Source organism: Amblyraja radiata, unplaced genomic scaffold, assembly GCF_010909765.2.
Source record: "Amblyraja radiata isolate CabotCenter1 unplaced genomic scaffold, sAmbRad1.1.pri scaffold_761_ctg1, whole genome shotgun sequence".
Taxonomy (NCBI): Eukaryota; Metazoa; Chordata; class Chondrichthyes; order Rajiformes; family Rajidae; genus Amblyraja; species Amblyraja radiata.
In genome coordinates this window covers 4,635-30,879 of record NW_022630773.1, presented here as the reverse complement: position 1 = coordinate 30,879, position 26,245 = coordinate 4,635, and the positions used below count along the sequence as shown (strand labels likewise).

Below are 26,245 nucleotides of genomic sequence, written 5' to 3'. Positions count from 1 at the left end.
TCCCTAGAATTTAGAAGATTGAGGGGGGATCTTATACAAACTTACAAAATTCTTAAGGGGTTGGACAGGCTAGATGCAGGACGATTGTTCCCGATGTTGGGGAAGTCCAGAACAAGGGGTCACAGTTTAATGATAAGGGGGCAATCTTTTAGGACGGAGATGAGGAAAACTTTTTTTCACACAGAGAGTGGTGAATCTCTGGAATTCTCTCCCGCAGAAGGTAATTGAGGCCAGTTCATTGGCTATATTTAAGAGGAAGTTAGATGTGGCCCTTGTGGCTAAAGGGATCAGGGGGTATGGAGAGAAGACAGGTACAGGATACTGAGTTGGATGATCAGCCATGATCATATTGAATGGCGGTGCAGGCTCGAAGGGCCGAATGGCCTATTCCTGCATCTATTTTCTATGTTTCTATGTTCTATGTTTCTATGCTACATAGACACTGCTTCACCCGCTGAGTTCCTCCAGCATTTTGTCTGCCTTTGATTTTTCCAGCATCTGCAGTTCTTTCTTAAACCTTGTATGGATGGGATGGTCTCCACATCTCCGCTGCACTGTAATGCTGTGTGTTGGTTCACAAGGCAATGTCTTCCTTCACATTCAATTGTCACCTGATGGTTCTGTTAATATTGTTTATTCCAGAGCTACAGAGTTTGTGATCACCTGTCGACATCATGGCTGAAGGTGGTAACTGGGAAGGTGATTCAGTGGCCTCTACATCAAAGAAACAAACAGGTTTGTGAACCTTCTGTGAAATATATACGATGCCCTGACAGTGGGTGTACACCTGATGCAAGAAATGAGGTTCACACGGAAGTGGGAATAGGGAAGGGGCTGAGCCCAGAGAGTTGACATCTACAGGGACATCACCGTCACAGGTGGGCGGATGCAGGAATTGTCCGATAAATCAGCACTCTTTCTGGAAACATATGATCTGAGTGGCCACCAAAGTTAAGTCAGAATATCAGAGTCCAGAATCAGATTGTGCGCAGAAATGAGCCTTTGACCCGTCTCCCTCCTGTCAATGTCTCTACACTAATCCCATTGCTGAGCACTTGGTCTGTCGTCTACTATCAACTTATAGTTCGAATGGACATCCAGGTGCTCCTACAATGTTGTGACAGAGTACCTGCCTCCAACACCACCTCAGGCAGTGGGTCCCAGACTGCAGCCATCACTGCTGAAAGATTCTTCCTGAAAGATCATCCGCTAAATCTCATGGTCCCCACATTAAATCCATGCCCCCTGGTGTTAACCACCTCTACTATGGAGAGAACTATAGCGGTGGCCTCAATAGGCCTGACTTTGGGAGAACTGGAGATGGGGACTGGACATTGTGCCTTCCCCTACAGTGGCAATCATTGTGGGGGGATGATTTTTTTTTTGTGTGTAAGTTAATATGTTAGTCTGTGTCCAAGATGGCTGTCGGAAGGGAGAGTGGACACTGGCGCGCTTTAGCTGCCGCTGCTCTCTCTTCACATTGTGTTTTTGATTTTTTGTCTTTGGAGCGATTTCTGTCTTTAATTTGTGTATTGGTGATGTCCTTATTATTTATTTTACTCCGACTATATGTTTTTTCTCTCTTGTTAATCTCTGTAAGGTGTCCTTGAGACTTTGAAAGGTGCCCGCAAATAAAATTTATTATTATTATTATTATTATAACTACATTTTCCATCGACCTTACTTTTCTCATAGTATTCTGTACCTCTATTAGATCACTGCATGTCTGGCCTAGATTCAAGGACGATGACTTCAATCACTCCAGTTTCTGCTGATACTTGAAATATTCATTTCTATGCGCAGCCTTGCGAATGCAGCACCGGAGACCTGGGTTCGATCCTGACTCCGGGCGCTGTCTGTACAGAGGTTGTAAGTTCTCCCCATGGCCTGCGTGGGTTTTCTCCGAGATCTTCGTTTTCCTCCCAGACTCCAGACGTACATGTATGTAGATTAATTGACTTGGTAAATGTAAAATTCGGCCCTAGCAGTTCTAGGATAGTGTTAATGTGCGGGGATCGCTGGTAGGCGCAGACCCGGTGGGCAGGAAGGGCCTGTTTCCGCGCTGTATCTCTAACTAAACTTAAACAAATTGGTAACAAGGCCTCCCTGTACTTGCATTCTGTGCTGCAGCTGATGTCAAGAATGCCAAATGTCGTCTTCGTGTGTGCTGCTGCCTTTAGGGATCTCAGTGTTTCTCAGTGGTCTCTAGACCGTTGCAATTCATGGTGAATATCCTGGCTTTATTTATCCCTCCTAGTTGAGGTCTGCTGTATGATTTTACCCATCTGTGTGCACAACAAAGTGTTTCACTCTACCTTGGTACTTGTGACAATAAAGTATTATGAAATATTTAGATTGAAGAGTGATCTTAGAGATGTATAAAATCATGGGACGAGGGGTAAATAAATAGGGTGTTAGCACAGGTATTTTTTCTCAGAGAATAAGAATCTTAAGGGCTTAAGGTGAGAGGATCCCGAGGGTTAATAGGATCCCGAGGGTTAACATCTTCACACAGTGGTAGGTGTATGGAACTTCGGCCCAACTTGCCCACACCGCTAAAACACCTCCTAGCTGTACTAGTCTCACCTGCCCGCCCTTGCCACATATCCCTCTAAACCTGTTCAATCCATCAACCTGTCTAACTGTTTCTTTTTTTTTAAAAATTATTTTTATTAGAAGTACGGTAAATTACAATAATACACAACACATATATCTTAATACGTTTTTTGTACCGCTTCATTTTTTTTGAGCTTTAAGAAAAAGATAGAAGTAAGAAAAGTAAAGAAAGTGCGCAAGAGTCGTGAAGTGCAAGAGAGTGTTGGGAAAAGAAAGCCCCTTAGAAAAGAAGTTAGAGAAGGAAGTGAAGTAAGAAAGTAGACCCTAGAAAAGAAAGAAAAAGAAAGTAAGGACAATCGCTCTATTATAACATTAAACTCCGCAGAAAGACTACCAACCAAGTCTGTTTTTGTTGTTTTACCTCCCATTGCCAGGTCCTGATACCATTTATTCATTTATTTATTTTTAAAATTACTATTGCACCTCATGCTTGTAATAGGTCCATAAACGTAGACCACGTCTTTTGGAATTGGTTTGCTTTACCTGCTAAGAGGAATCTCATCTCTTCCAGATGTAATGTTTCAAACATATTTGATGTCCACATTTTTATTGTTGGTGTGGGCGCATTTTTCCAGAATTTAAGTATGAGCTTTTTTCCCATTATTAGCCCGTAATTGAGTAATTCTTCTGATACACGTTTAATTCAGGGATACATTCCGATATCCCAAAAATGATCCATTCTGGTTTTGGTACCAGTTTTATTTTAATTAATTTTGAAAAAATATCAAATATTCCATGCCAGAATTTTTGGATTTTTGTACAAAAAACAAAAGAATGCGCTATGGTAGCTTCTTGACACAGACATTTATCACAGATTGGTGAAACATTAGGAAAGATTTTATTTAATTTAGTTTTTGAATAATATAGTCTATGTAATGTTTTGAATTGGATGAGCGTATGTCGTACATTGATCGAGCATTTATGCACCTGTAGTAAATGATTATCCCAGCTGTCTTTTGAAATTTTTATAGCTAATTCTTGTTCCCAGTCTCTTCTAATTCCATCTGTTGTGGGTATTTCTATGTTTAAAATGATATTATATAAGTACGATATTAGATTAGCTGATTCCGCCTTTGTCTTCATTGCTTCATCCAGTAAGTCGGAAGGCATAGTCTTTTGTGTATTTTTTCAGATAATCACGAATTTGAAGATATTTAAAATATTGGTTATTTTTCAAATTATATTTCAGTTGCAGTTGTTGAAATGATAGTAATTTTCCCACTTCATACAGATCTTCGAGTGTTTTGATTCCCATTCTTTCCCATTGTATAAATGATTTGTCTATGATTGATGGTTTAAACGATGGGTTATTGACTATTGGTATTGAGAGAGATAAGTTTCTTAATTTTAGATTCTGTTTATTTGTTTCCATGTTCTAATTGTGCTATGTATAATTGGGTTTTTATTATAATTTTTATTATTCAAATTTATTGGTGAGAGGATAATCGCTCCTATATTACTCGGGGAGCAGTCCCCTTTTTCCATTACAATCCAGTCCGCCTGCTGGGCAGAATTGTCCAGCAGGTAAATCATATTTTTAATATTTACTGCCCAATTATAATACATAAAATTAGGGAGCGCTAGACCCCCCCACTCTTTTCGTTTATTAAGGTGTGTTCTTTGTATTCTATGGGATTTATAATCCCATATGAAATTTGTAATGTCTGAGTCCAATTTTTTGAAAAACTTTTTTGGGAGATATATAGGTATTGATTGAAATAGGTATAGAATTTGTGGTAAGAAAATCATTTTTATAGCGTTTATTCTGCCTATTAAGGACATCGGAAGTGTTTTCCAGAATTTAATCAAATTATTTAATTTCTTAAGTAAGGGATTATAATTGGCTTTAAACATATCCTGGTAATTTCTAGTAATTTCAATTCCCAAATATTTGAATTTTTCTGTAGCTATTTTAAAGGGGAATTTCCTGAGGTGTGTTGAGTCTTTTGGATTTATCGACATAATTTCACTTTTGTTCCAATTTATTCTATATCCTGAGAAGGATCCAAAGTCCTCAATTAAATTTAATATATTCGGTATACTAATTTGTGGTTTTGTGATGTACAGTAGTACATCATCGGCATATAGGGATATTTTGTTATTTGAATATTTTGTATTATAACCGTAAATATCCAGGTGTGTTCTTATTTTTTCAGCAAGGGGTTCAATTACCAAAGCAAATAACAGCGGAGATAATGAACAACCTTGTCTATTGCCCCTTGATAGTTCAAATTTCGAGGATAATATATTATTAGTTAGTATTCTAGCCGTAGGTTTATTATATAATAGTTTTATCCATGCAATGAAGTTCTCTCCCAATTGGAATTTTTGCAATACTTTAATCATATAATCCCATTCTACTTGATCAAACGCTTTTTCTGCGTCCAGTGAGATGATAGATAACTCTTGGTCATGAGATTTATGTGAGTGCATTATGTTAAGCAAACGTCTCAAGTTATTGAATGAACGTCTCTTAGGTATAAATCCTGTTTGATCCTCATTTATTAGTCTACTAACATACCTGCTTAGTCTACTGGCTAGTGTTTTCGCTATTATTTTTTGATCCGTATTTAACAAAGCGATAGCTCTATATGATCCTGGTTCTTCTATATTTTTATCTTTTTTAAGTATTAATATGATCGTTGATTCTGCTAGTGTTTCAGGTAAGCTTTGCTCTTTAAAAGCATATGTATACATTTTCTATGTGATAGTTGAGGCAGGATAGTTCCTGCCTCAACTATCTCCTCTGGAAGCTTGTTCCATACACCCACCACCCCTTGTGTGAAAAAGTACCCCTTCGGATCCGTGTTAAATCTTTTCCTCAAAATACATTTGGACAGAGTGGTTTAGAGAGATGAATTGTCAAGCCGTGGATTGATGGGACTAGATTTGATGGGTAATTTTAGTTAAGTTGGGTCAAATGGCTTAGCTTGTTCTATTTCTAAGATGACCATTAACTTCCACTTCCCCCAGAATGTCAGCTCAGATTGCTACCGGCTATTCCCAACCTGTGGTTTTCTCAATTTGAAATTGCTCTGCAACTGCAATTTATGTTTTTATTTTTCAGGTGGGAAATTAACTCAAGTGGTCAATGTTTTCAAAAGACTTTGGCCAGTCACTTCATCAAAGAACGATGGTCAGAACACAGGAACAACGACAGAAAAGCAAAGTGGGATTGAAAACAGAACTTCAATGGAATGTGAACCCGCCGAAGAGGAAAGGGAACAATGTCAGTCCCGAGAAAGAGGAATAGGAGACGTGGTTCACGCCCCTGGAACTGAATCAAGTGACGAAATCCATCATGACCGAGATTCATCAAACAAGGAATCATCGAGTCCCCTCCAAGGAGCAGGTGAGTGAAATGGGGGGAGGGGGGGGGGGGGGGGGGGGTTACTGCAGAATGGTGAAGACTAGGGACAGAGAAGAAAAAAAAACAAACAGGTTAGGGCGAGGGGAAATGGGAAGGGACTGATAAAGAGAGGATGTTAACATCTGCAGGCAGTAGTTGAAAGGACAGAGGGAGTGATCGTAGAGGCGATGAATCATCCTCATTGAAGATTCAGATGTGAATTAATGCAGTGACTGGGGAGAGGCTTTCTGAGAAAGTGAAGAGTATAAGCTGGTGCATGAAACGTGGCGACTCTTGTGTTTGGACTCTGTGTAGTCTGCACTGTTGGAGTTATTATGGTCCAAGTTGTGCGTCAGAGTCATAGAGGCACACGGCATGGAACAAGGTTCTTCGGCCCACCTTGGACACGTCAAACAACATGGCCGATCTACTATAGTCCCACAAGCCTGCGTAAGGCCCATGTCCCTCTAAACCTAACCTATCCATGTACCGATTTTAACATAAAATCCCCGACCCCATCTGAAACCTATATTATTGTTTCTTGATTCCCCTCCTCTGGGTAAAAGACTGTGCATTTATCTATTATATATTATAGATAGTGTATCACTTCCTCTCCTGATCCTCGTGTATAGAGGATGGTCACTGAACTTGTGTTATCGTCGTGTATAGGAGGATGGTCACTGAACTTGTGTACACATGACAAAGTATCATTGAAGGCAGGGAGCATGAGGCCACAGAGAGTGGAGCGATGGTGATGGGTGGGACAGACTAGGTTGAAGGAGAGCAATTGCAATGCGTGTCCATTATCCATGAGTAAACTGGGTGGTTCATGCTTGTGGAAGATAATCCTAGGAAGATTACCTGGCATCACCCACAGTGTTGCCTCAGGTGATAAGTGCACCTGCACCTCTTCATCAGTGCATTTGTCTACTGTGTTTTTAGACAATAGACAATAGGTGCAGGAGGAGGCCATTCGGCCCTTCAGCCAGCACCGTCATTCACTGTGATCATGGCTGATCATCCCCAATCAGTACCCTGTTCCTGCCTTCTCCCCATAACCCCGGACTCCGCTATTTTTAAGAGTCTTATCTAGCTCTCTCTTGAAAGCATCCAGAGAACCGGCCTCCACCGCTCTCTGAGGCAGAGAATTCAACAGACTCACCACTCTCTGTGAGAAAAAGAGGCTGATCGTCCCCAATCAATAACCCGTGCCTGCCTTCTCCCCACATCCCTGCCTTCTCCGCATATGTCACCTATCCATATTCTCCAGAGATGGTGGTTGACCCACTGAGTTCCTCCAGCACATTGTCTTATTCTGATATTCTGTTTTGATCATTCTAATTAGGGGGCAGGAACAGTCAGGATGAGGGTTGCTGTTGTAGCTGGAGCCAAGGGGACTGATTCAGATGGTGTTTAGTTTCTCTCTTTGAATACACAGATCTAACTCTTACATACTTTGAGCTCCTGACACAGTGGAGCGACTGCCAATTGTTCCAACTGACAAAATTCTATCGGGAGAGACTGAAACAAGCGATTGAAGAAGGGGTTGAAAGTCTCAGCTTCATGATGAGACGGCAGGGATGTTTCAGTGAACAAGAACACGGGGTAAGTGGAAGGATCACGCTGACTTCTGTTTCCTGTCACATAACTGACGGCCAGGGCCGGTTTTAAGCCGATTTGACCGATTGCTCCCAATTGGGCCCCGCGCCTAGGGGGGCCCCGCACTAATGTTCCGTACTTCGTATGGAAATACGAATTCTCTTTGTTAACTAAAGTTTTTTTTAATTCGCCATCCGGATTTTTTTTTAAACGAACATGTATAACCAAAGATCTTCTAGCAGAGCTCCACTATAGGATCTTTGTGTATAACAACCGCTGCACGGCCATCAGACACAAACGATGTGTTAACTAGTACTGTTAGCACTTCTTATCAGCAAGTACTTAACTCGTTGTTATACAATCATGTCATCAATGCATCCATCCGCCTTCCTCAGTAAATGTTATTGTGTTTTGAACAAGTATTAATAACGTCGTGTTCCTTTGAATAAAATTCACGCGGCGTCATTAATACTTGTTTAAAACACAATTACATGTAGATGTAATGTAGATCGATGACACGTTGAGAATTTCTTTAAACTCACCATCATGAGTGAGGGCCCCGGAGCGCGAGAAGGGGCTTCTTCCTGGTGTGCAGGTTAGTCATTCACCTACCGACCCACGTTGTGTCTCTTTGTGTTTTGCTCTCTCCCTCCCTCTCTCCCTCTCCCGCTCCCCATCTCGTCTCTCTCTAGCTCTCTCACACTGTCGCCTCGGCATTCCCGGAATCATTGACGTTTTGCGGTAGACAAAAATGCTGGAGAAACCCAGCGGGTGAGGCAGTCGCCTAGCCCGCTGAGTTCCTCCAGCATTCTGTGTTTTTTGTTTGGCTCTGAAGTTGAAGGTGGCTCAACGGGACGCGCAAGGGCTCTGGGGAGAGGGTTGCGTTTCTGGTCGAGACCTTTCTTCAGACAATCACAACTAATCTCACCGACGAGAGTTCAGTTTAGTCTGAAGAAGGGTCTTCTCTCTAAAGTCGCTGCGCTGCCTGTCCTGCAGAGTTACTCCAGCTTTATGTCTATCTTCAATTTCAGAGAAATACAATTTCTCACGGGGGGCTTATAACGTCTCTAAACCCCTCTGGGACCCTCTGAACATCTCTAAAACTCCTCTAGCCCCCCTATTTCCCTCTATTCCCCTCTAAACAATTGTAAACACACCTGAACCCATCTGAAGCCCTCTAAACATCTCTAAACCGTTTAAAACCCCTCTAAACTAGGAGGCTGCAAGGTGACTTGGATAGGCTGGGTGAGTGGGCAAATGCATGGGAGATGCAGTATAATGTGGATAAATGTGAGGTTATCCACTTTGGTGGCAAAAACAGGAAAGTAGACTATTATCTGAATTGTGGCCGATTAGGAAAAGGGGAGATGCAACGAGATGCAACGAAAAATGCTCACGGCAGACCAAACGTGTTAAACAGAAATTGGTCAGAAATTGAGCTTTACACAGTGAGAAATCATGTGAAATAAGCACTGAATTTAATTTTAAATGAATGTACCTGCATGTTATACTGTTTAGTTTGGAGATACCACCAGAAAGTCTGGTTGATACAACCAGATTAGTTTGGAGATACAACCAGATTAGTTTGGAGATACAACCAGATTAGTTTGGAGATACAACCAGATTAGTTTGGAGATACAACCAGATAGTCCACTGAGTTCGCACCGACCAGCGATTTTTGTTACAGATTTGACAAATTTATTTGGCGGCCAATCAAACGCTGTCTCTAAGGGGGTTGCATCCAATCACCAACCAGCTTGCCTTAAAATTCCCGAAACTACACGAAATATAAACATACATAAATTTTTACTTTTCTAGAGTAGGGGCCCCGCCATCAGTTTTCTAATTGGGCCCCGCAATTCCTAGCACCGGCCCTGCTGACGGCATCGAGGTGGGAAGAGTGACCAATGTCAGTCCCACTCACCTCGCATTCCCTGAGGTGAACAATGCAATGGAGGCACTGATCTTTGATCAGTTTATGTCCTGTAGATCTGGTATCAGGAATACAACCTGTGACCTGGGGATTTCTGAGAAATGTCCATTCTGATCCAGCTGTTCTTCCTACACATGTACCTTAGCACAACGGTCAGGGGGCAGTCAACTTGTAAACCAGAATCTGAAACTATAATACTTCACAAGTGGCATCAGTCTCATTGGTCACATTTAGTTCAGTTCATTAAACCACAGAGGACATTGGGCATCAACACAAGGAACTGCAGTTGCTGGTTTACAAAAACACACAATGTGCTGCACAAAATAACTCTGTTTATGCAGATGCTGACTGACCTGCTGAATTATTAGACATTGAACTGTTCGCTTATCATTCAATTGACAAATAAAATAAACAAAAGTACATTTGCTAAAATCTACAATATAAACAAACATAGAAACATAGAAAATAGGTGCAGGAGTAGGCCATTCGGCCCTTCGAGCCTGCACCGCCATTCAATATGATCATGGCTGATCATCCAACTCGGTATCCTGTACCTGCCTTCTCTTCATACCCCCTGATCCCTTTAGCAACAAGAGCCACATCTAACTCCCTCTTAAATATAGCCAATAAACTGGCCTCAACTACTTTGTGTGGCAGATAATTTCCGCAGATTCACCACTCTCTGTGTGAAAAAGACTTCCCCCTTATCCTTAAACTGTGACCCCTTGTTCTGGACGAGTCTATCCAGTCTTTCTTCATATGAAAGTCCTGCCATCCCAGGAATCAGTCTGGTGAACCTTCTCTGCACTCCCTCTATGGCAAGAATGTCTTTCCTCAGATTAGGAGACCAAAACTGTACGCAATACTGCAGGTGTGGTCTCACCAACTGCAGTAGAACCTCCCTGCTCCTATACTCCAATCCTTTTGCTATGAATGCTAACATACCATTCGCTTTCTTCACTGCCTGCTGCACCTGCATGCCAACTTTCAATGACTGGTGTACCATGACACCCATCTCCCCTTTTCCTAATCGGCCACCATTCAGATAATAGTCTACTTTCCTGTTCTTGCTACCAAAGTGGAAACCTCACAATTATCCACATTATACTGCATCTGCCATGCATTTGCCCACTCACCCAACCTATCCAAGTCACCTTGCAGCCTCCTAGCATCCTCCTCACAGCTAACACTGCCCCCAGCTTCGTGTCATCCGCAAACTTGGAGATGTTGCATTCAATTCCCTCGTCCAAATCATTAATATATATTGTAAATAGCTGGGGTCCCAGCACTGAGCCTTGCGGTACCCCACTAGTCACTGCCTGCCATTCTGAAAAGGACCCGTTTACTCCTACTCTTTGGTTCCTGTCTGCCAGCCAGTTCTCTATCCACATCAATACTGATCCCCCAATTAGATTAGATTAGATCCTTTATTTGCCATTCAGACCTTTTGGTCTGAACGAAATGTCGTTGCCTGCAGCCATACATATAATAATAATAAACAACAAAAGACACAATAAACTCAAAGTAAAATCCACCACAGTGAGTTCACCAGGCATCTCCTCACTGTGATGGAGGCAAAAGTCTTAAAGTTACTGTCTCTTTCCTCCTCATTCTCCCTCTGCGCTGAGGCGATATGTTGTTACCCCACCGGGCGATGGTCAGTCCCGCGGCTCAACCGAGCTCCGCGAACGGGCCGGTTCAAGCTCCGCGGCTCGGGGTGGTCGAAGCTGCCGCCCTCCAGTCCAGCGGACGAAGCTGTTGCCGCGGGAGCTCCGGAAAACAGGCATCAGCCTGTGACCTGCGAGCTCCCGACGATGTCGTCCACTGGCCCGCGGCCGAGCCCCAGATTCAGGTCGCCGCCGCCGGAACGCCGCCTCAGCCACCGGAGCACCGTCTCAGCCCCGAGTCGGGCTGCCCTCACCGGAGCGCCATCTCAGCCTCGCGCCGGGCCGCCCTCAACGGAGTGCCGTCTCAGCCCCAATACCGTGTGCTTTAAGTTTGCATACTAATCTCTTATGTGGGACCTTGTCGAAAGCCTTCTGAAAGTCCAGATATAACACATCCACCTACTAGTTACGTCCTCGAAAAATTCTATAAGGTTCGTCAGACATGATTTACCTTTCATAAATCTATGCTGACTTTGTCCAATGATTTCACCACTTTCCAAATGTGCTGCTATCCCATCTTTAATAACTAGCATTTTCCCCATTACCGATGTTAGACTAACTGGTCTGTAATTCCCCGTTTTCTCTCTCCCTCCCTTTTTAAAAAGTGGGGTTACATTAGCTACCCTCCAATCCTCAGGAACTACTCCAGAATCTAAAGAGTTTTGAAAAATGATCACTATTGCATCCACTATTTCTGGGGCTACTTCCTTAAGTACTCTGGGATGCAGCCTATCTGGCCCTGGGGATTTATCGGCCTTTAATCCATTCAATTTACCTAACACAACTTCCCGACTAACCTGGATTTTACTCAGTTCCTCCATCTCATTTGACCCCCGGTCCCCTGCTATTTCCGGCAGATTATTTATGTCTTCCTTAGTGAAGACAGAACCAAAGTAGTTATTCCATTGGTCTGCCATGTCCTTGTGCCCCATGATCAATTCACCTGTTTCTGACTGCAAGGGACCTACATTTGTTTTAACTAAACTTGTTCTCTTCACATATCTATAAAAGCTTTTGCAGTCAGTTTTTATGTTCCCTGCCAGTTTTCTTTCATAATCTATTTTCCCTTTCCCAATTAAGCCCGTTGTCCTCCTCTGCTGGACTCTGAATTCCTCCCAGGTCTCTGGTAGGCTGCTTTTTCTGGCTAATTTGAATGCTTCATCTTTTGTTTTGATACTATCCCTGATTTCACTTGTTATCCACGGATGCACTACCCTCCCTGATTTATTATTTTGCCAAACTGGGACGAACAATTGTTGTAGTGCATCCATGCAGTCTTTACATGCCTTCCATTGCATATCCACTGTCAACCCTTTACGAATCAATTGCCAGTCTATCTTGGCCAATTCACGTCTCATACCCTCAAAGTTACCTTTCTTTAAGTTCAGGACCCTTGTTTCTGTATTACCCATGTCACTCTCCATCATAATGAAGAATTCAACCATATTATGGTCACTCTTGCCCAAGCAGCCACGCACAACATGACTGCTAACTAACCCTTCCTCATTGCTCAATGCCCAGTCTAGAATAGCCTGCTCTCTCGTTGGTTCCTCTACATGTTGGTTTAGAAAACTATCCTGCATACATTCCAAGAAATCCTCTTCCTCAGCACCCCAGCCAATTTGATTCACCCAATCTATATGTAGATTGAAGTCACCCATTATAACTGTTTTACCTTTGTTGCACACATTTCTAATTTCCTGTTTGATGCCACGTGGTGTCGAAAGACGAGAAGTGGACGCCAACTAGCCGAATGGAAACAAAGCCGAAACGCCAACGAACCGAGAAGGCAGGACGCCAAAAAGCCAACTAACCGAAAGGCTGCGTCGCCTAAAAGCAAACTCACAGAATGGCCGCTCTGCCAAAACGTCAACTAACCGAAAGGCTGCGTCGCCTACAAGCCAACTAACCGATGCCGCTCTGCCGAAAATTAAATAATGGCTTGTGTGGAAAAATGACCCCCACCCTCCCGTCTCCACCGGCCAGTGATGTGATGGATGTGGGCGTCTGGAACAATCGCTGACAAGTCCTGCCTCCCCGTCGACGTCATGCCCGTTATTTGACTTTTCGGCAGAGCGATATTCGGTTAGTTGGCCTGTAGGCGACGCAGCCTTTCGGTTAGTTGACGTTTTGGCAGAGCGGCCATTCGGTGAGTTTGCTTTTAGGCGACGCAGCCTTTCGGTTAGTTGGCTTTTTGGCGCCACGTCGGGTACCGTCCATGTGAGGTCAAAAGGAATTGGATCAATTTCACATCAATTTCAACACAGCCATCATTGGCTGAATGGCCTGTTCCCGTGCTGTACTCTGCTGTGTTCTCGGACACTGCCATGTGTCCAAGAAAGTTCAAGAGAGTTTATTGTCACGTGTCCCTGATAGGACAATGACATTCTTGCTTTGCTTTAGCACACCAGAACATAGTAGGCATGAATACAGAACAGATCTGTGTGTCCATATACCATTGTATAAACATATACACACATGAATAAATGAACTGATAAAGTGCAAATAAACAGATTATAGAAACATAGAAAATAGGTGCAGGAGGAGGCCATTCGGCCCTTTAGCCAGCGCCGCCATTCATTGTGATCATGGCTGATCGTCCTCTATCAATAACCCGTGCCTACCTTCTCCCCATATCCCTTGACTCCACTAGCCCCTCGAGCTCTCTCGAACTCTCTCTTAAACCCATCCAGTGATTTGGCCTCCACTGCCCTCTGTGCCAGGGAATTCCATAAATTCACAACTCTCTGGGTGAAAAAGGTTTTTCTCACCTCAGTCTTAAATGACCTCCCCTTTATTCTAAGACTGTCCCCTGGTTCTGGACTCGCCCAACATTGGAAACATTTTTCCTGCATCTAGCTTGTCCAGTCCTTTCATAATTTTATATGTTTCTATAAGATCCCCCTCATCCTTCTAAACTCCAGTGAATACAAGCCTAGTCTTTTCAATCTTTCCTCATATGACAGTCCCGCCATCCCAGGGATCAATCTGGTGAACCTACGCCTCAATCACAAGGATGACCTTCCTCAAATTAGGAGACCAAAAATGTACACAATACTGCATATGTGGTCTCACCAGAGCCATATACAACTGCAGAAGAACCTCTTTACTCCTATACTGAAATCCTCTTGTTATGAAGGCCAACATTCCATTAGCTTTCTTCACTGCCTGCTGTACCTGCACGCCAACTTTCAGTGACCGGTGTACAAGGACACCCAGGTCTCGCAGTACCTCCCCCTAACCTAACCCCATTGAGATAATAATCTGCCCCCTTGTTTTTGCCGCCAAAGTGGAGAACCTCACATTTATCTATATTATACTGCATCTGCCCATTCACTCAACCTGTATAGGTCACCCTGCAACCTCCTAGCATCCTCTTCACAGTTCACACTGCCACCCAGCTTTGTGCCATCCGCAGACTTGCTAGTGTTGCTCCTAATTCCCTCTTCCAAATCATTAATACATATGGTAAACAGATGCGGCCCCAACACCGAGACCTGCGGCACTCCAATCTCCAATGCCTGCCATTCTGAAAAGGACCAGTTCACTCCTACTCTTTGCTTCCGGTCTGCCAACCAATTTTCTATCCAGGTCAACATCCTACTCCCAATACCATGTGCTCTAATTTTAGTCACCAGTCTCCCGTGCGGGACCTTATCAAATGCTTTCTGAAAGTCTAGATACACTACATCCAATGGCACCCCTTCATCCATTTTACTTGTCACATCCTCAAAAAAATTCCCGAAGATTAGTCAAGCATGATTTCCCTTTCATAAATCCATGTTAACTTGGACTAATTATTTTACTGCTATCCAAATGCCCCATTATTACCTATTTAATAATTGACTCCAGCATCTTTTCCACCACCGAAGTCAGGCTAACTGGTCTATAATTCCCCTTTTTCTCTCTCGCTCCTTTCTTGAAAAGTGGGATGACATTAGCTATCCTCCAATCCACATGAACTGATCCTGAATCTATTGAACATTGGAAAATGATCACCAATGCGTCCACTATTTCTAGAGCCACCTCCCTGAGATGCAGACCATCAGGTCCAGGGGATTTATCATCCTTCAGTCCCATTAGCCTACCCAATACTATTTCTCAGCTAATAAACATTTCTTTCAGTTCCTCGACCCCCTTAGATCCTCTGTCCTCCAGTACATCTGGGAGATTGTTTGTGTCTTCCTTAGTGAAGACAGATCCGAAGTACCTATTCAACCCTCTGACATTTCCTTGTTGCCCATAATAATTTCACCCGTTTCTGCCTTCAAGCGACCCACATTTGACTTTGCTACTCTTTTTCCCTTAACATATCTAAAGAAGCTTTTACTGTCCTTCTTTATATTCCTGGCCTGCTTCCCCTCGTACTTCATCTTTCCAGCCCGTATTGCCCGTTTTGTTTCCTTCTGTTGTCCTATGAAAGTTTCTCAATCCTCTGGATTCCGGCTACTCTTTGCTGTGTTATACATCTTTTCTTTTAGTTTTATTCTATCCCTCTTGTCAGCCACGGTTGCCTCCTACTCCCCCTTAGAATCGTTCTTCCCTTTTGGAATGAAATGATCCTGCGTCTTCCGGATTATGCCGATAAATTCCTGACATTGCTGTTCCACCGTCATTCCTTCCAGGATCCCTTTCCAGTCTACCATGGCCAGCTCCCCTCTCATGCCTTCATAGTCCCCTTTGTTCAACTGCATCACAGACACTTCCGAAATAACGTTCTCCTTCTCAAATTGCAGATTAAAACTAATCATATTATGATCACTACCTCCAAACGGTTCCTTTACCTCGAGTTCTCTTATCATATCTGGTTCATTGGACAACACTAAATCCAGAATTGACTTTTCTCTGGTCGGCTCCATTACAAGCTGCTCTAAGAATCCATCTCGGAGGCATTCTACAAACTCTCTTTCTTGGGGTCCTGAACCAACCTGATTTTCCCAGTCTACCTGCATATTGAAATCCCCCATCACCACAGTGGCATTACCTTTGTTACATGCCAGTTTAACTCCTGCTGCAACTTACACCCTACATCCGGGCTACTATTTAGGGGTCTGTAGATAACACCAATTAGTGTCTTCTTGCCTTTACAATTCCTCAACTCAATCCACAGTGACTCTACCTCGTCGGTCCCTTTGTCTTCCCTCGCAAGGGACTGAACTCCATCCCTCACCAGCAGAGCTACCCCCCTCCTCTGCCCACCTTCCTGTCCTTTCTATAGGATGTATAACCCTGAATATTAAGTTCCCAGGCCCGATCCTCCTACAGCCACGTCTCAGTAATCCCCACAATGTCATATCTACCAACCTCTAACTGAGCCTCAAGCTCATCTACTTTACTTCTTATACTTCGCGCATTCATATACAATACTTTTAATTCCTTACGCATCTCACCTTTCTCATCGATCCCTATTACACTTGGCCATACTCTCCTATCCCTTTGTGAGCTTCCTTTGCCATTAATTCTGGGGTCATTAACTATCCCTTTATTCTCTTTCCCTTTAACTCCATCCTGGACTATCCCATTTGACACCCCACCCCCCTTATTCAGTTTAACACCACCCGTGTAGCAGTGGCAAACCTGCCTGCCAGAATGCTGGTCCCCCACCTGTTAAGATGCAATCCGTCCCTTTTGTACAGTTCCCCCTTACTCCAAAACAGATCCCAGTGATCTAAGAATGTAAATCCCTGCCCCCTGCATCAGTTCCTCAGCCGCACATTCAAGTCTCGTATCTCCCTGTTCCTGCTCTCGCCAGCATGAGGAACTGGAAGCAAACCGGAGATAACCACCCTGGGGTCCTGCTTTTCAGCATTTTTCTGAGCTCTCTAAAGTCACGCTGCAGAATATTCATCCCCTTCTCTCCGACATCTTCTGTACCAACATGCACAACCACTTCCGGCTGTTCACATTGGGCTATTAATGTTCAGAATTTGTCCGAGCCGAGTTTAATAGCCTGATGGCTGTGGGGAAGCAGCTATTCCTGAACCTGGTCTTTGCAGTCTTCAGGCTCCTGTACCTTCTACCTGAAGGTAGTGGGGAGATGAGTGAGTGTCCCGGATGGTGTGGGTCCTTGATGATACTGCCAGCCTTTTTGAGGCAGCGACTGCGATAGATCCCCTCGATGGACGGGAGGTCAGAGCCGATGATGGACTGGGCAGTGTTTACTACTTTTCCTCTCCAGGGCGCTCAAGTTTCCGAACCAAGCCACGATGCAACAAGTCAGCATGCTCCCTACTGTGCACCTGTAGAAGTTAGAGAAGGTCCTCCTTGACATACCGACTCTCCGTAATCTTCTCAGGAAGTAGAGGCGCTGATGTGCTTTCTTTGTGCGAGTTTCGCACTGTCAGGACTCTGGGAGTACACAGTTTGTCAGCACAGTGTCATGGCTGTATGAAGAGGCAGACCAATGCCTGTCACGATGCTCAAAACTTCCAGAATATCCCATCACTGAACAGCATTGTCTCAGTCACTTCTCCATATATTCATTGTTGTTTTTCACAGAGTGTCGCTGAGCTCGTGGCAAAGGGAAACCGCAAAGACAGTTCCTTACTCTTCCTCAGTCTGGTGATGGGGAAGGGTAACTTTGCCCGGCGGGTGATGTGGGAATCCTTTGTGAAAATGCAGAACGAATTGCCGAAGCTGAACAAAATACTGAAAGAAATCCAGGAGCTCGGTACGGTAAATCAACACACTGAACTGAATATCACATTGAAACACTGGAGTTAACAATGTTATTCGTCTGGTTTAATGATTGCTCGTTGATTTGAACAGGTCCTGATACAGAAGAATACATGAACATCATCGGAGGTTTAACTGAATTACCCTCTCATATGGAAGGTGAGTGTTGAAATGTACAGTTCACGCCAATTACGTTAGAATTGAAGTCATACTGAAACTGTATGTGCAGAGCTTTGCAGAATTGGAAATCAGAAGATCAAAGGTTGAATTATTGGTACAGACATGGGAATTCACTATGGTTTGCTCCTTCGTCAGTTTTAATCTCGTTAATTAATTAATGAATTAATTAATTATAATTCTGGTTTAATTTAGCTTCGTTTAGTGTATTGTCACTTGAACCGAAGTACAGCAAGAAGCTTTAGTTGCATTCTGCCTAGTCAGCAGAAAGACAATACGTGATTATAATCGAGCCATTTACACTGTAAAGATACATGATAAGGGAATAATGTTTAGTGCCAGGTAAAACGAGGAGAACCAAAGAGGCAGATAGTTGTCCACAGATCAATTGATCTCTGACGTACACTAGAACATTACACTGCATTATTTCAGCTTCTCCAGGCGTTAATTGTACAAGGCTTTGCAGTGTATCAGATCTGTGAAATCCAGTACTCTCCCGGGGAGACTGTGTATGCAGTAATGCCTCACACACACCTGGCAGAGTCCTGACACACTGTGTAACCCCACACACTCCTGATGGGTCCCTGACACCTGTGTAACCCCACACACTCCTGGATGGGCCCTGACACACTGTGTATCCCACACACTCCTGGATATAGTCCCTGACACACTGTGTAACCCCACACACTCCTGGATAGAGTCCTGACACACTGTGTAACCCCACACACTCCTGGATAGAGTCCCTGACACACTGTGTAACCCCACACACTCCTGGATATAGGCCCACTGTGAACCCACCTGAGCCACAGCTGTGTAATCCACACACACTCCTGGATAGAGTCCCTGACACACTGTGTAACCCCACACACTCCTGGATGGGTCCCTGACACACTGTAACCCCACACACTCCTGGATGGGTCCCTGACACACTGTGTAACCCCACACACTCCTGGATAGTGCCCTGACACACTGTGTAACCCCACACACTCCTGGATAGTGTCCTGACACACTGTGTAACCCCACACACTCCTGGATAGTGTCCTGACACACTGTGTAACCCCACACACTCCTGGATGGGTACTGACACACTGTGTAACCCCACACACTCCTGGTAGGGTCTTGACATACTGAAAATATGTAGATTCTTAGAACATTCCTGAAAGTCCACAATGTCTATGGTCTTGAATCACGAGGTTCCCTCCACCAGAGTGAACATAAAGCTGAATGAATGTGATCTGTCTCTCACTCCCCTGCTCCTGGACAGCGTTTCCCCTCTCTCTCGCCCTCTCCCCCCCCTCTCTCTCTCTCTCCCTCCTCACTCTCTCCTCTCTCTCCCCCCTCCCTCCCTCTCTCCCCCCCCCCTCTCCCCCCCTCCCCCCTCCCCCCCCCTCCCCCTCCCCTCTCCCCCCTCCCTCTCTCCCTCTCCTCTCCCCTCCCTCTCACCCTCCTCCTCGTCACCCCTCTCTCTCCCTCTCCCTCCCTCCCTCCTTCCCTACCTCTCTCCCCATCTCTCCCCCTCCTCTCCTTCCCTCCCTCTCTCCCCCTCTCCTTCCCTCCCTCTCCCCTCCCTCTCTCCCCTCCCTCTCTCCCTCTCTCCCCTCCCTCTCTCACCCCCCTCCCTCTCTCCCCCTCTCTCCCTCCCCCTCCCCCTCTCTCTATCCCTCTCTCTATCTCTCTATCTCTACCTCTCTCCCACCAGGTTTACCTCACTCCACTGAAATCCGTCAATTCAGTTGAAGGGCATTGAACTCATTCTTGTAATCATGATTGTTGGGTTTGAGTTGAGCCATCTAACATTGTGTTCATTATCTGCCTTTTCCCGTGCAGATATTCAACAGAAACACAAGGAGACTCTGCGAGCACAGACTGAAACACTGAGTGTGAACACCATCCTGATGAACGAGAAGGTTAAGAATTTCCTGCTACTTGATCGATACGCTGAGCTCACAATCATCTCCACTGTTCGAGATCGAACACTGGTGGAACATGAGCTGCTGGCAAGAGGCCGGGACCATGAGGAATGGCAAGAGAAACATCTCCGGGGAGAACTGGAAAAAATCAGGACTGATCAATTGTTCCACAGCAGCTTTTCCCGGAGTAAATCCCGATCTGGGAGTTCAGCATCAGTAGCCGGAGTCGCGGGGAGTTCAGCATCAGTGTCCGGAGTCGCGGGGATCGGAAAAACAACAATGGTGCAGAAGATTGTTCATGACTGGGCCACAGGGAAAATATTCCAACAATTCCAGTTTGTCTTCAGTTTCAAATTCCGGGATTTGAACATGATTAAACACAGAATAAACCTGAGGGAACTGATTCTGGAACAGTATCCTTACTTTGGGAATATGCTGCGGGAGGTCTGGAAGAACCCAGAGGGATTGCTGTTTATATTCGACGGTCTGGATGAATTCAAGGGCAGAATCGATTTTGCTGACAGTCGGAGAGACACAGAACCTAAGCACCAGTGTCCAGATCCCGAGTGGTGGTGTGAAGTGTCTGACATTGTGTACAGTTTAATCCAGCACAAGCTGCTCCCAGGGTGTTCAGTGCTAGTGACCACCCGCCCCACTGCGTTACATTTACTGGAAAAGGCAGAGATCAGTGTCCTGGGCTGAAATCCTGGGATTTGTTGGTGAGGAACGGAAGGAATATTTCACCAGGTATTTTGAAGATCAGACGGTGGCAGCAGCTGTTTTCAAACATGTGAAGGAGAACGAGATCCTGTACACCATGAGCTACAACCCCGCCTACTGCTGGATCCTTGTCCTGACACTGGGCCCCTTCTTCACACAAACACACCGGGACCAGCAGCGAGTTCCCAAGACCATCACACAACTATATTGCTACTTTATTTACAACATCCTGAAAAACCACGGCCGTGAGATTGAGAACCTCCGTGAGGTGTTACTGAGGGTTGGTCAGATGGCCTTCACTGGAGTGGCTGAGAAGAAGATTGTGTTCACAGATGAAGATTTGATCAAATACAATCTGCAGCCTTCCCAGTTCCTGTCCGGGTTCCTGATGGAACTTTTGGAGAGAGAGGATTCAGCCCGGAGCGTGGTGTACACCTTCCCGCACCTCACCATCCAAGAGTTTGTAGCCGCACTCGCACAATTCCTGACTGTAGATCGCGGGGATATCACGACACTCCTCATTGAAGCCCATGGCATGACAGACGGGCGATTTGAAGTATTTCTCCGTTTTGTCGCTGGTCTCTCCTCCCCACGGACAGCTTGGATCCTGGAGGAGTTTCTGGGTAAATTCCCTCATCAAACAATCTGCCGAGTGATTGACTGGGTGAAGGAGGAGGTTAAACGCCGGGCTGGAAACACAAAGAGTGAAGCTGGTAAACGGAGGCTCCTGAACACGATGCACTACCTGTTTGAGTCTCAGAATCCTGCACTGGCTCAGCAGACACTGGGATCTGTGGAAACACTTTCATTCCGTGGACTGGGACTGACCCCGATTGACTGTGCTGTCCTGTCTCATGCCATCAGGCTCTGTGATACAATCAAACACCTCGATCTGGTGAGCTGCCGCATTCAGTGTGAAGGTCTCCAGCGGCTGGGACCGGTTCTGCACAAGTGTCAGGACTTAGGGTAACTGTCCGTTTGATGCTAACACTGAACTGTAAAATTGTTCCACTATTTTGTTATTCCGTCCGTCCAGCACCCCTTCTATGGGGCCGAGCGGCCGTCACTGTGCCCGGGGGGGGGGGGAGGGGGATGGGGGCACCCCTCCTATTTTACCCCTCCCTCCCCCAGGTCACCGGTGATCGACCCCTTCCCCCGGGTCGTGCGTGTTGCCTGCCGCCGTTCTCTGCACAGGGAACATTTCCTGGTCGTCGGTCGGGGAATGAGAATAAATGGTGTAAGTCACCAAACACCACATTCACACAGATTTGTTCAATAATGTGCTGAGGTGTTTCCAGAAATATCCCTTTGGGAGAAGTTGTCTATCTCAGCCTCGGGGTTTGTTTCTTACTCTGTCTGTTTGTGTTTAGACTGGGATTCAACGACCTGGGAGATTCTGGAGTGAAACTGGTGTCTGCGGCTCTGAGGAACCCAGACTGTAAAATACAGACACTGCGGTAAGTCCCAGACTGTGAGAGATTGTGTTTACACTCACTGGGTGTCTGACACTGAACATTAATATGATCAGTAATTGTGTCACTGATAAACACTGGGGATTTACACCGTCTCCTGTCTCTCTGTGTCCCTCACCCTCACTCTCTCTCATCTCCAGGCTGGACAGTGTCGGTCTCACAGATTCTGGAGCCGAGGATCTCGTCTCCACCCTCAGTACAAACACCTCACTGACGGAGCTGTACCTGGCAGTCAACTCCCTCACAGACCGATGTGTCCCCGCCCTCCGCGACCTCATACTGACCCTCCCGAGACTGAAGCTGATCATGTGAGTGTTTGTGTTAATGTTTAATGTGATCAAATATCAGGGGATCCATCCATCCATCCGCGGGCTTCTTTCTCCTGTGATTTTGTTCTGTAAATGTTGTTGAAATATTAACCCCAGTCCCTGTTATTGACACTGTTGTTTCATCTGTTTATTTCCTCTTTATTCCTCCACATGTTTCAGGCTGGGGGGGAATAAGTTCGGTCCAACCGGGAAGAAGGAACTGAGGTCGCTGCAGGAACCCAGACCCGGACTGAAAGTGATCGTGTGAACATCTCGTGGTGTAAACGTCACCGCCCTGGGGACTGGAATATTGTTGGCCGATTCCCCGCACTCCCTCCCCTTTAAACGGCCGCCCTCCCTCCCCTTTAAACCCCGACGCTTCCCGGGCGGTGACGTCAGAGGCGGCCCTGCCCGCTGTCACGTGACCCGGGTACTCAGCGCTGCTGATGCTGATGATGATGTCAGATATCCGGTGCTGCCTGCCTGCCATCCAAACATAGAAAATAGGTGCAGGAGTAGAGGCCATTCGGCCCTTCGAGCCTGCACCATTCGCCATTCAATATGATCATGGCTGATCATCCAACTCAGTATCCTGTACCTGCCTTCTCTCCATACCCCCTGATCCCTTTAGCCACAAGGGCCACATCTAACTCCCTCTTAAATATAGCCAATGAACTGTGGCCTCAACTACCTTCTGTGGCAGAGAATTCCAGACACACCACTCTCTGTGTGAAAAATGCTTTCCTCATCTCGGTCCTAAAGGATTTCCCCCTTATCCTTAAACTGTGACCCCTTGTTCTGGACTTCCCCAACATCGGGAACAATCTTCCTACATCTAGCCTGTCCAACCCCTTAAGATTCTAAAAGATCCCCCCTCAATCTTCTGAATTCTAGAAGCCGAGTCTATCCAGTCTTTCTTCATATGAAAGTCCTGACATCCCAGGAATCAGTCTGGTGAACCTTCTCTGTACTCCCTCTATGGCAAGAATGTTTTTCCGCAGTTTAGGAGACCAAAACTGTACGCAATACTCCAGGTGTGGTCTCACCAAGATCCTGTACAACTGCAGTAGACCTCCCTGCTCCTATACTCAAATCCTCTATGGCAAGAATGTCTTTCCTCCGATTAGGAGACCAAAACTGTACGCAATACTCCAGATGTGGTCTCACCAAGACCCTGTACAACTGCAGTAGAACCTCCCTGCTCCTATACTCAAATCCCTTTGCTATGAACACTATGTCATATTATGTTTATTGGTCATTTGAGTAGCTGCTAGTTACTGTAACACCATGCAGATGAATTGTGTGAGTGAGTGGACTTTAATAAACATGTATTGTACCTTGACGTGTATATGACTCGACTCATTACAACGAAGACAGCACAAGAATGGACCCTTCAGCCCACAATATTTGTGAATGAAAACATTTGTGTATCGGCTGAAGTTACACACTCATCCATTCCTCTCCCTACCTTGTACTCTTGTTCACTGAAATATCTCTCGTACGCTAGAACGAAGACGACATTCTCCACCGCCTCTTGAGTCGCCGCTTCCAGCCTCTTGCGGTAATGATTTTATCAAATCCAGCAGCTGTGAATCATCACACCTTTCCAGGAGCTCCGTCATCGAAGACATTGGACGAGCTGTGATGAATCAAAATAATGGAATTATCTGTTTTCCTCCACCGATAGCTGTCACCACCCCCACTCTGCTAAACGGCAGACCACATGGAAACATAGACAATAGGTGCAGGAGTAGAGGCCATTCGGACCTTCGAGCTTGCACCATTCGCCATTCAATATGATCATGGCTGATCATCCAACTCAGTATCCTGTACCTGCCTTCTCTCCATACCCCCTGATCCCTTTAGCCACAAGGGCCACATCTAACTCCCTCTTAAATATAGCCAATGAACTGTGTGGCCTCAACTACCTTCTGTGGCAGAGAATTCCACAGATTCACCACTCTCCGTGTGTGAAAAAAAAATGTTTTTCTCATCTCGACTTCCCCCTTATCTTTAAACTGTGTGTGTGGTCCCTTGTTCTGGACTTCCCCAACATCGGGAACAATCTTCCTGCATCTAGCCTGTCCAACCCATTAAGAATTTTGTAAGTTTCTATAAGATCCCCCCTCAATCTTCTAAATTCTAGCGAGTACAAGCCGAGTCTATCCAGTCTTTCTTCCTCTCACCCACTCCCATCTCCTCCCCCCCCTTCTCCTCTCCCCCCCATCTCCTCTCCCCCACCCCTCTCTCCTCCCTCTCTCCCTGCTCCCCTCCCTCCCCCTCCCCACACCTCCCTCCTCCTTCCACACTCTTCTACCCCATCCCCTACCCCTTCTCCCTCCGCCCCCTTCCTTCTACCCTCTGTCCCTCTTCTCCCTCCCTCCCCTACCCCATCACCCCCTCCGCTACCTCCTCTCCCCCCCATCTCCTCCCCTCCCCATCTCCTCCCCTCCCCAGCTCCTCTCCCCCCTTCTCATCTCCCCCATCTCCTCTCCCCCCGCCTTCTCCCCTCCCCCTCCCATCTCCTCCCCCTCCTCCCCTACCCCTCCCCCCCCCATCTCCTCTCCTCCTCCCCTCCATGCCTCTCCTCATCCCTCACCCCCTCCCTCCCTGTAGATCAGTGCATGCTCCTTTAACATAGTGACCTCACCACTACTAACCACTCCCCATTGTCTCTCGTATAATTGTAGCTTCCCCACCTCCAGCTCGCTCTCTAGCTCCAGTGATGACCACGGACAGCTAGGGCATAGTGTGTGTAGTGCATATAATAAAGTTATGTAGTAAAAGACTTTGTGTGTCAAGAAGTCCTTTTTACATGGTGTCAGCGCTGTAGACTTGCGTCTCCTGTTCATCGGCTTTATTTTATTATTTGTTTATCCCAGTTGTGTCCCCACCTCAACATTTTTACTATGTCCAACTCGTGTCGTCGTCCCGACACGCTCGTTTTTGACACGGACATCGTGCACCGCTGGACTGTCTTCCAGCGCGACTACGAACGCTATATTGCGATCGCTCATCCTGGTGCCACTCCTGCGGTACATGCTCACCTACTCCTCAACCTGGCTGGTCCGGAGGCAATGGAACATTATGCCTCGTTCGAATTCGCCCCTCCGGAAGTCCGCAACGACCCGGTATGTCTCATAGCCAAATTCACTGCCCTATGCGATATACCAACCAATAACATTATTGAGCGTTTTAAGTTTTTCCAAAGGCGTCAGACTCCCGGTGAGCACATTGACGCTTTCATTGCCTCTTTGCGACATATGGCTCGGCGGTGCCGCCTTGAAGCAATAACACCGGACGAAATGATCAGGGACGTCCTGGTCAACAGTCTCCTAAACTCTAAGCTGCGTGACGAGCTCCTGATGAAGCCTGATCTAACGCTAAGGGATGCCATGCATGCCGCTCGCATGGCCTCTGCTGTTGGCTCCGTATCTCAACCGGTGTCCCAGGACATCAATTTCCCCGGTACTGCTGGCCGCCGGCGGATCAATAGCCCGCCTCGCCGGTTCACCCCCTCTGCACCCGCTAAGGTCAAATTGCAATTTCTCTTCCCACCAGTTCAACGTTTGCCCAGCGCAGGGTAAAACTTGTAATTCCTGCGGGAAGCTGAACCACTTTTCTGCAGCTTGTCGATCGCGTGGGAAACCTGTCCCTGCTCCTAGAAGGAGTCTAAACAACCTTGCGGACTGTGATAGCGCGCCTGGTTCCCAGTACCAGCCAGATGAACTCCCTGATTCTGATACGAGTTCCTCCCATGGTGATTCAACTGTGTTTTCGCTTTTGGGTGCACCTGCATTGATAACAGATCCTTCTGTA

At 45.9% G+C, this 26,245-nt stretch overlaps 1 protein-coding gene across 1 annotated transcript; it reads left to right on the top strand.

The window, feature by feature from the left end:
• Positions 1-659: 659 nt before the first annotated feature.
• On the top strand, positions 660-17,998 carry LOC116970332 (the record flags this gene model as incomplete). Its single annotated transcript, XM_033016998.1, has 5 exons — positions 660-735; positions 5,684-5,968; positions 7,404-7,570; positions 17,663-17,738; positions 17,933-17,998. Coding segments are annotated over exons 1-5 (655 nt in total), but the record flags the coding sequence as incomplete, so codon positions are not given.
• Between the last annotated feature and the right edge of the window lie 8,247 nt (positions 17,999-26,245).